Raw genomic sequence first — 10,962 nt, 5'->3', positions numbered from 1 at the left:
CAGACTCTCTCTGCCCTCTGTGAGCACTGTCTCACTCAGCCAGTGTCCTCTGGATGCTGAAGATGCTGGTGGTTTGATGTGCAGCCCAGCTGCCAGCATGGAAAGCATATGGCGCCCTGGGCCTATATACATATGTCACAGTATGACTCGTGGTAAATGAATATATAACCGAGAGTGCCTCTGTCTCTCCTGTTCTCTCAGTAATCCTCCCTGCTTTGCGGCAGCCAAAACCAGCCCAGCTTCAGCGCTGTGGACTGGGACTCCACATTCAGGCAGTTCATGATCAGAAGTGACGAATGGTGTCAGGCATGCGCAGAACGAAGAGAGGGGAGAGGAACATGAAGGAGATCCAGAAAGGAACCCAGCAGAACTGCGGGCTTGTTTGTGAGGACCCTTACAGCTTCTGCTTTGCCGCTTCTTCCCTCTCCGCGGTCTTGACAGCGGTGCTATACGGAAAAGTGCAAAGCTGCCACTAAGGGGTCTCGTCTTCGTTTAAAGTCTGTTCTTGGCTGCCAGTCACTTGACCTGAGTGGTCATTGCTCCTACTACTGCTGTGCTGCTTGTGGAGCAAACTCCTCCACTTGGCCTTGTTCCTCCTGAGATGGTTTAGCATATTTTCAGATAGGGGCGTATCACCCGTAAACTGGGCCCACCTCTCAAAGAGTGGCTCTACGATGTACGTCATGAACCCTGGGGAAACACACGAAGGACAGCAGGTGAGGAACAAATTCAATCCATGAGTGCATTGCCCCATAGAGCCTAAGTGGCAAAACCCTGATGAGGAATAACAACGCCGCCTCAAGCAGCCATCAGCTCCTTTTCAAATGCACAATTTTTGACCAGCGCACTTGACAAGATGTGGCTCGCTCTGTGTGTTTAACAGTAAAATCTATGAGAGACAGCATCCTCCTCTGAGGAGATTTCAGACTAGAAAGTAACTCGTGTGTAATCGCGTGTGTTGGCTGTGATTTTTCTCCACAGATGTTAGAATGACCCCTTATTTCCCTATGCAATGACTCCTTTGTCTTTCTATTGAATTTTGGCTTGGATTGGTTTCTTTTTGAATATTTGTATTTAGAATGTGAATCATGAGTCTTATGGTACCTACAATTCTTACTATTAAAACAACGAGACTGGGGGGAAAGGAAAGAAAAAAAAGAAAAGTTTCTCTTTAAGCTTGTGCCATACTGAGATGAGATAAACATGGAGAGAAGAGAATGAAACTAATACTTACCGATCTGTATGCTTGGTATTGTATCTTTCTGCTGATTACAAAGGGGGCTTATTTCCAGTTCAAATTTTTGTTCCAGGTCACCTGCAAAAGAAAGAAGAGAAAATAATTTGCTGCCACTTATACCTCTTCTCCACACCTATGTCACACCCTTACAGTAACTGCAACTGTGTGGATCTGAGCAGCTGGAATTTTGCACCAGTGACGACCGTGTTAAATGTCTAAATATCTTCATTTTTTGGTCTTTGTTTTAGTATCAGAGGAACGGAGAATGCATACAAAAAAAAAAAATCTCTAAGGAAAGGTGACTTTTGAATGAACATTAAATCTGAGCACTTACATGTTCTGAGGACCTTAATTTTAAAAATAGATTCTCTCACATGAAAGATTTTTAGGACATTCTAGTTAATTTACTCAGTGTTCAAATGTCTTCCTACGACAAAAATGCAGAATATACATTTTAGAAAAAACGCATCTCTGTTAGTACTGTAGTGTGAGTTGCTACTGCGTGCTTGTGGAAATTGCTAAAGGGCAGTGTGATGGAGCCTGGCAGCCCACAGCTGTGCCTGCACGAACAAACGGGACAGAGCACGGGCTCAGGCAACCTGTGTTCGTGTGCCAAGAGCTATGGAATTCAAGTTACAAATGTGGAAAAAAGGATGAAATTAAAAGTTTGTCTTCTAATTGTGGTGTAGCTGGGTACCAGGGCCGTGCCAGTGCTGCTGTGCTGAGCTTGTATCACCAGTTCCTTGGGTGGGACAGGAAACCCGCAGGGAGTCGTCTGCACAGGGCTGACGTGAGACAGCAGACAGACTTGAAACAAAACGCAGCTGGCTGAACTCCTAGCCGCCTTCGTAGCGCAGTGTTCGACCAACTGGAGCAGCAGGTCTCCAGGTGCCAATCTGGGACTGCCCTGAAGACAAGGCAGTGCCTGCTGTGACTGGCCCTGGGCTCCGTTTCAAATTGTTGAAGAACAGCCTGGATGGGGGATCTGCTCACTCCAGATGCCACCTCAGACTGCTCCTGCTGCAGAACTGAATGAATCTGGCATTGAGAAGATGCTTGTAAACAGTCAGTAGGAACTATTCCTGCAGATGCAGAAATGGTCACACAAGACAATCTTCCATACACAGCCAAGATATTTTTAATGTAGTTGAGCGTAATGTATAGCAATGATCATGCATATGCTGGAGTGGTCACGGAGGACCACAGGCCAGCTGGATTCAGCAGAAATTCAGCAGAAAACAAGCTTCAGGAGTCTCATTCGCTCCAGCTGAAGCTGCTGTTGCCATCCAGACAGCAACCACCTGTCCTGCTGGAGAGACTGCATTTCCCCACGCAATCAGTACTCCATGCAAAGATTGCTGTAAGTAAGTTAAGGTTGGTTGTTTTTTTTTTTTTTTAAACAAACACTTTGTGAGTGTGACACATTCATCCGTTGTGATTTTTAGCCTTCTCCAAGATGCTGCCTGGGTACGCTCTTAGTTACTGCACGAATCATAGAAACACAGAATGGTTTGGGTTGGCAGAGACCTTAAAGATCGTTTAGTTCCATCCCCCCTGCCATGGGCAGGGACACCTTCCACTAGTCCAGGTTATTCAAAGACCCATCCAACCTGGCCTTGAACACTTCCAGGGATGGGGCATCCACAACTTCTCTGGGCAACCTGTTCCAGTACCTCATCACCCTCATAGTGAAGGATCTCTTGCTGAAGATGCACTTGATCCCACTGTCCATGTCGCTGACAAAGATACTAAACAGCTCTGGTCCCAGTACTAACCCCTGAGGAACGCCACTTGTCTCCACTTACTTAGACATTGAGTCATTGACCGCAACTCTTTGAATGCGACCATCCAGCCAATTGCTTAACCACTGAGAGATCTATCCATCAAATCCATGTCTCTCCAATTTAGAGACAAAGATGTTGTGCGGGACAGTATCAAATGTTTTGCACAAGTCCAGGTAGATGATGTCAGTCACTCTTCCCTTCTCCACTAATGCTGTAACACCGTTGCAGAAAGTCACCAAATTTGTCAGGCATGATTTGCCCTTAGTGAAGCCGTGTTGGCTGTCACCAATCACCTCCTTTTTTTCCATGTGCCTTAGCATGGTTTCCAGGAGGATCTGCTCCATGATCTTGACCGGCACAGAGATGAGACTGACTGGCCTGTAGTTCCCTGGGTCTTCCTTTTTTCCCTTTTTAAAAAAGGGGGTTATGTTTCCCCTTTTCCAGTCAGTGGGAACTTCATCAGATTGCCATGACTTCTCAAATATGATGGATAGTTGCTTAGCAACTTCATCTGCTAGTTCTCTCAGGACCCACAGATGCATCTCATCAGGTCCCATGGACTTGTGCACCTTCAGGTTCCTTGGATGGTCTCAAACCTCATCTTCTCTTACAGTGGATGGTTCTTCATTCTCCAAGTGTCTGCCTTTGCCTTCTGCAACTTTGGCAGCGTGGCTTGAGCACTTGCTGGTGAAGACCGAGGCAAAAAAGTTGTTAAGTACCTCAGCTTTCTCCATATCCTGGGTAACGAGGTCTCTCATTTCCTTCCGGAGAGGACCCACATTTTCCCTAGTCTTCCTTTTGTCACGAACATACCTATAGAAGCTTTTCTTGTTGCCCTTGACACCCCTGTCCAGATTTAATTCTATCAATCAGGGCTTTAGCTTTCCTAACCTGATACCTGGCTGCTCAGACAATTTTTCTGTATTCCCCCCAGGCTACCTGTCCTTGCTTCCACCCTCTGTAGGCTTCCTTTTTGTGTTTGAATTTGTCCAGGAGCTCCTTGTTCATCCATACAGGCCTCCTGGTGTGTTTGCCTGACCTCCTCTTTGTTGGGATGCATCGCTCCTGAGCTTGGAGGAGGTGATCCTTGACTATCAACGAGCTTTCTTGGGTCCCTCTTCCCTCCAGCGCTTTATCCCATGGCACTCTACCAAGCAGATCCCTGAAGAGGCCAAAGTCTGCTCCCTTGAAGTCCAGGGCAGTGAGCTTGCTGTGCCCCTTCCACTGCCCCGAGGATCTTGAACTCCACCATTTCATGTCACTGCAGCCAAGGCTGCCCTTGAGCGTCACATTCCCCACCAAACCCTCTTTGTTGCATGAGGTACAGACCCTTTCCTATCTACAGCATGAGAGGGAAGGGAGACTAGCTGTGTGCAGGCTAAGCTGCGCACTTGCCCTCAGGCAATAATACTTGGTCCATTTGATTTACTAATAAGGATGCAGTGAGGGGCAGTTACAAGAAACATTCCCATAAATAAGACTGACCTGCTAGATCAGACAAAATGTTGTATTCCATCCAAAAAGAATAAATTTGCTTTAAATCTACTGCTTTTGTTTAAAAGTTCTTTTTTCCCCACTAATAGACTGTTTTGACTTAAATGCTATTGTGCCACTCGGGCACTATAACCCCATATAAAATACCATGTGCATTTTTAAGCCTTGCCTTTCTTCTCGCTGCAGCATACAGTTGCTTCTTAAATGTGAGGGGAGTATTTTCAGTTTTAATTAGATATGCACAAAATACTAGGGAAACGTTTTTAGCTTCACAAACAATCAAAAGGGACAATTCAGCAAAACTGAGACAAAAGAACAGTTTGTCATGTTTCCAAATGTGAGATTTTTTTCCCCTCTACCCCCTCCAAAAAACTTTGACCAAAAAAACCAGTGTCTTTCTTACTCCAGTGATGTTCCCTCTGCAGGTATTCTGGGTTCAAAATGGTTGACCTGTTTGGCTTGAAGTGTATCAACATCATCTTATCTTCGACGAGTCATTTAATTGGCAAAAGTAAGATTTTCCTTTGCATGCTAAACAACTTAAATGATGATAGCCAGTTTTCATGTTTCAAGTTGCTTTAAAAGGAACTGCATGAATTAGTTGCTGAGACTTTCAGGCTGGGTAAAACCTTCCAAGCAATTTTAAAACCTCACCAGAGAAACTGATCATTTAACGGCACTTAAACATTAGCCATTTTCTTTAAACTTGTTTCTTGCCAGTGCCAGTTTTATATAAACATACCAAGTTGCATTATTTACCCTGTGTTCCCATTTGACTTCCAAAACACCCGTTCGAGAACAAGTTAAAGTGTTAGGAGCTGCCGGAGGCATCAGGTGCTCCCTGAAACATACCCGAGTTGTGTATTTTATTTGCTAATAGATGTAGTGTAGATGCACCAGATGACTGGAAGATCAAGATCTGAGTCTATTAAAATGGCATTAGAAATGTTTCGTACAAAAATGTTCAAAGTTTGTACGTGTTACAGGAGGAAGAGTAAACAAGGCACTAACTAACTGTGGGATTATCTGCCTCATCTGTAGTTAAAAATCAAAGCACAAGGAGCTATGGTTTTCAAATGCTAACTTTAGTAACAAAAAAATACCTTCAAGCCCCAGCACTGTGTGTAAGGAGGTAGAGAGGTCTACAATAATATTTTTACGTGACAATGGTATCTCAATACGTGATATTTAATATTGTTTTTTGTATCACTTACCAGGACTATACAGTCAGACCACAGTTCCTGTATATTCTCCCACATGAAACGCTCTTTTTCTCCCTATTACGCTTCTAACTGGTTTCATATGCTCCAGTGTCTCCTTTCGGAGTTGTATTATTTTAGATGTTATACTAATAAATCTTGAGTCTTAGGGAAAAAGCTTAAATTCGTAAGGGCTGAGAGTGCCGTCCTTCTCAGCATGGTCCATCAATACACTAAAGGCGACGTATCACGCAACTGGGGCCCTGTCCTCATGTGCTGAATGTGACTAAATAAACCTCCATCTGACAAGTTGCTTATGTCGCTTCGAAAGCATCGAAGTCAAAGACATTTCACCAGCTTAAGCTGACATTGGCTGAAAATTAATGTTTGTTAATGTTATGGAATAACTGTACCAGGTACCAGCCTGGATGCGGCTTAACTTTGTAGCACAGAATTTTAAACAGATTGAGAGCTTCATCGTGCTCTCTTCCAGCATTTGTACCACTTGCCTTCAGCTCTCAGGATGCGCCGAACAAAGAATTTAGCAGTGATTAAACTCTGTTGCACCCTGTGTTGTCGCACAGCATGACCCTGCCTATGCAGATAGAGCCAAAGGGTGTAATTGCTGCGCTTAAAAAAACCCCTGCCCGCCTGCACTCTCTGCAGGGGTTTGAAAACATTTGCAATAGGTCCTAGCCGAGCTTTGGCTTGCCTGCTTCGGCCCTTTCAACAGCGTTAGAAGAGGCCGGCGTGCTGGGAACCGCGTTTGAACCCCTTCTCTGCGTTTGTGCGCAGAAGAACGCGTCAAATTTGGGAAACAGCGAGGGGAAGGCTCCCATCGGAGCCGTAGCGGGAGCGTGAAGAGCGAGATAAAACGCAGCGGACAGCGGTAGGAGTTTGGTGCAGTGTAGCCCTGGGGCCGTTCCAGCTCAGAAGAGCTAATGGTGACTGATGGGTTCTCAGAGAAGAATCCAGCCATGGGCTCTCCAGCCGAATGCGAGCGCCGAGGCACAGCAGAGCCCTCCCTCCTGCCTGATAACGCTACAGGAGCAGTGAGGGCAGAAATACTTGCTGCTCTTCCACCCCTTCCCCCTTTTCAGATGAGGCCAGTAGATCTTCAACAGCTCGTTCCCGAGGGAGATGCCACGGCAAGCTGGGTAGGCTGAACCCCTGCCGCGCCACGCAAAACGCCTGGAGAGCCGAGGTGAACGGGGACCGCCGCGCGCCAAGGGGCTGACCTTGCCGGTAAAACTCTTCGCAGACCCGTTCGCTCCACTGTTTGCTCAGATCCCAGAGCCGGCAAGGGTTGCAAATGTCAGCGCACTTGAGTGCGATCTGAAAGCAAAGAAAAACGGTAGCGGTGAGGGAAGAAATTACTGTCTAGCAGTGCTTCAGCAGTAAATCTGCAGTTGCGAAACTCCCAGGCCCCACCAGCGATGCCGGGAAGGGTTAAGATCACCTTTTCGAGACCCAGCCTCACCCAAACACGCCTTTTGAAGAAAGAGCATTTATTTAAGCCGCAAACAAAACTTTCATTCAGCCCTCTGCTTGAGCGTAGTGAGAACAAGAGGAGGGCCAAATTCCAAGGCTGCAAAGTCTTTTGGATACTCCTTGTAAGGAATAAGCCAACGAAAGCCTCCGGCTGGCTCCCGCTGCCTGCCTGGCTCAGCATCCACGACTGATGACAAGCAAGGGAAAGAGCCAAGCTGGTGTAGGACTGTTTGGGCATCGTTTCTCTGCGGTCTCGGTGAGTGACCTTGCATCTCACTTCAATTACACTTCATCTTAGTATCGGCATATTTTTGTTTACAAAGCTAAGCACGGGGCTCTCCGCACCGCTCCTGGCCTGGTTTCGCTTAGTTAACTAGTACTTTTAAGTGCTTTGCAGGGGAATGAGTACAGGAGAGCAAGAGTTTTTTAAAATCAAGTAACTGCTTCAGAAAAGTAAACTGTGTAATTGTCTGTTTTACTGCCTTGGAACAAGATGTCATGTGCCTTGTTTCTTCACAGATTGAACACAGCCAGTTAGCCTGACGGAGGTCAGAAATCATTCTGGCACCCAGGAGGAAAACATAAGAAATATTTCCTGTATAAATTCAGACCCGTGAACTGGAAGAGGGAAGTCTCCAGGTCACTTTTCTCTCTGGATTAAATTGATTAGCCTTAATGTTACTGCCTATTACAAGGACCTCTCAAACATTCTTTAACTTATCCCGATCAATCAAGATTTCTTGATATTTTTTTTTCTTCTTCCACAACTAATCCATCAGATGAGTAAAGCTCACCATGTCTGTGCCCTAGTTCCTGTCTTCAAGAAAGGGCATAAGAAACTTTTTCCCATAGTTGAGATCTGTTAATCCCTCTGCCTTTGGCATTTGCACAACTTTCTTGCCTAATCTGTCCAGAAATATGATAAACCCGTCATCCTGCCCTGCATGGTCCACGCAGGCATCTGACAGAAGACCGTGTTTGATGGAGGACAGGCGAGCACATTACTACATTTCCCACGCTGCTGGAGGGGGAAAAATTAACAGATCAGCACTTCTTTCCCTGCAACTGTCACCTTTCCTGTAACCTCGACAAAGTGGTAACATGTAGATGTTTGTTTTATAAATGATAACGATTACTTAAACTCCTTTATGTATTTAAGAGAGAAATTAGTGTCATTTCTCCAGTGAAGCATGTATATGCAGCTACTTTAATCAGAATAATGCTTTAATAGGTAGAGGTTTATTCTGAAGAGCCTGTTAATGACTGCAGCTTAGCTGGAAGAGCCAGCCTGTATCTATTTGATTTTTAAATAAAGCATGGCTTCTTCATTTGCTGGGCAGACCCACTAGAGAAGCGCCTGCTGCCATGGCAACAGCTGCCTCTGCAGAGGCAGTTTCTGAGCATCCGTCGCAGGAACGGGACTCGGGCACCCGATGTCAGGCTGTCTTGGGGAGAACAGCGACAAGGGGCCTCTCCTGCCCGGTGCTAGAAAATAACGCCAGTGAAGCGACGTTTGCCAGAAGAGAGACTACAATCGAAGCATCACCTGGCAAGAGATGCAGTGGTCTGGAAATAAAATAATTAATAGCTTATCTCAGCATTTGACACTCTCCTGTTTCTATTGCATTCACAGCTTTTTAACTCAAGGAAATTACATAAGGAGATACTGGAGGCACCTTATTGCTTGCTTGACATACCAGGTGGCTGAAACGATGTGTTTATGGTGTAGGTAAGGAGGCACTGATGTCCAGGCACACTATCGTATGCTATTCTAACATATGCTAGGAAATACTGCGACTTGAAAAATGAATAAAATGCAAGAGTGGAAAAATAATTTTTGAAGTTACCTGAAGCATAAAATGTCTGTCTTGTGCATCCTCCAGCCTCAAATCCTGATTGTCAAGGTGAGATTTCAGACGGATCAAAAACTCATTCTGCCTATTGATGTCTGTTGCCAAGATCAGGGAGCCCAACTGCTGCTCGATGTCCTGTCTGCAATAAGGAAAACAAGCCCCTTCAGTCATGGAACCATTGAACATTAATAGCTCAAAACACCCTGCTATGGACCACAGCTAGCATAAATCTTCCTCTTTCTTTGTGGATCCAGTCTCATCTGTTTGGTCAGTCTCTGCTGGGTTTTGCAGGGTACAACTGTTCTAGCTGCCTAAACGGGTTCAGGAGGAATAGATACTGTAGAAGAAAAATGCTTGTTGGCCTAAGTTGTTCTGAAAAGTGCAAGGGAAGTAAAAAACCCCAAGACAGCAGCATGATGCATCTAGAAAAATGCTCACTTCTTACTTCAGGTGCTCAAGCTGGGTGCTGGATACAGCAACTTTAAAGTTGCAGCTGAAGTTGTAAAGAACTGAAGCCCTCTGAAATAGGACTGAAGCTGTTGGTCTGATGCAAGGGATTTCTGGAGGGATATGGAGCTTATTGCTTCCAGGTAACTTCGTTTATGTTCTTGGTAAGGTCACCTATGATTAAAACAGTATTGCAAGCTGTTCATTGGCTCACTCTTCATTCCTTTGTGGGAGTAACACTGCACAAAACCAGCAGATCAAAAGTTAGCATGAACTTGGCCAAGATGCTCATGTTGCTGGTTTGGGTTTTTTTTTTTTACCTCACCCAAAGGTTTGGTTCAGTGAAGACTGAACCACACTTCTTCAGTCAGGTGTGGAAGTCCTGAGCAGTCTTAATGCTACTCAACCAGCTCCTTAATTTTTCTTTATTTCATGCTTTTTAATCACTAAATCTTTCCATATTTGGTTGGTGCTATGTAAAACTAAAAATGCCAACAACTGATCTGAAAAGGTCCGTTCCTGCTGGGACTCCCAATGTTCCCGGCGCCGACAGTGGCCATTCCAGTGCTGCAGAAGTGGCAAAGTCTTAGAAAACACTTCTGCTGTATAACTTTATCTCATGACTTCATACTGGCATCAAGAGAGGGCAGGAGGTTCAGCCTCCACTGAAGCCTGGGCCTCTTTGCCAGTCTCCTTTTAAGAAGAGTGATGGAAGCCACGGACTAGTTTCAGCGATGCACGTCCCCCAGCGGACACTTACGTCACCTCCTTGGGCAGATGGGCGAGGAGCCGTGACTCTCGAAGCATGCCGATCGTAGATCGCCAGTGATGATTTTCTAGCACTGAAACATTCTAGGGAGGAATAAATTCAAGGATTAGGCAGGTATCAGTACAGATACCTGATTTGGTACATCACATGATGCCTGGAGCTGGTTGGAAGTGCTGTAACGAGCCTAAAATGTGTGCCTTTTAGCCACCTTTTGGATTTGAGGAAATGGTCTGGATTTCTAGAGCTAAGGACCTTGTGCTTCCAGGTTTTCTAGCTAAGGTCAGCGCTACAGTCTTGTTGTTCTACAGTTTCTGAGTCCTGCTGTGAACAGAGGAGCTAATCTCATCGGAGTGGGAGGTAGCTTGCATTCTAACAGATTTATTGGCAAAAGAATTTAAGTATGAGTGCACAATCATATTTTTACCTCTTGCTGATGCCAGGTTGAACTTCTCAGCTTCTACAGCTTGAATGCAGAGTGGACAAGAAAAGGAAAACTAAACTGCCAAATTTCCCTTGGAGTCAGGGAACTGGAAGCTGCCTGCAGCTGCTCAGTGAAAGCAAGAGGAGTATCAGTATCACTGAGCGCCCGCAGGCTTCAGCAACTTAGTCTGCAACAAATTCTGAGTCCTTTTTGTTCATTTGCTTCCAACTAAGTGGCACCAAAGTTAGGTTGGAAAAAATTCCTAAG

The 10,962-nt window shown here is 45.4% G+C and overlaps 1 protein-coding gene across 1 annotated transcript in view; it reads right to left on the bottom strand.

Moving 5' to 3' along the window:
- Positions 1–451: 451 nt before the first annotated feature.
- Positions 452–10,962, bottom strand: part of PDE7B (phosphodiesterase 7B) — a 177,307-nt gene continuing 166,796 nt past the window's right edge. The window contains exons 9-13 of the mRNA XM_081998225.1: positions 10,266–10,357; positions 9,053–9,197; positions 6,953–7,049; positions 1,235–1,315; positions 452–690 (exon numbers count right to left, since the gene is read on the bottom strand). Coding sequence (XP_081854351.1) covers positions 473–690; positions 1,235–1,315; positions 6,953–7,049; positions 9,053–9,197; positions 10,266–10,357 — 633 coding nt within the window. The 3' untranslated portion in view covers positions 452–472. The remainder of the gene's footprint in view (positions 691–1,234; positions 1,316–6,952; positions 7,050–9,052; positions 9,198–10,265; positions 10,358–10,962) is intronic.

This window comes from Phaethon aethereus (genome assembly GCF_964289735.1).
Source record: "Phaethon aethereus genome assembly, chromosome: 3".
Lineage (NCBI taxonomy): Eukaryota > Metazoa > Chordata > Aves > Phaethontiformes > Phaethontidae > Phaethon > Phaethon aethereus.
The sequence above is the reverse complement of the archived record's forward strand: the minus strand, read 5'-3'. Positions and strand labels throughout refer to the sequence as shown.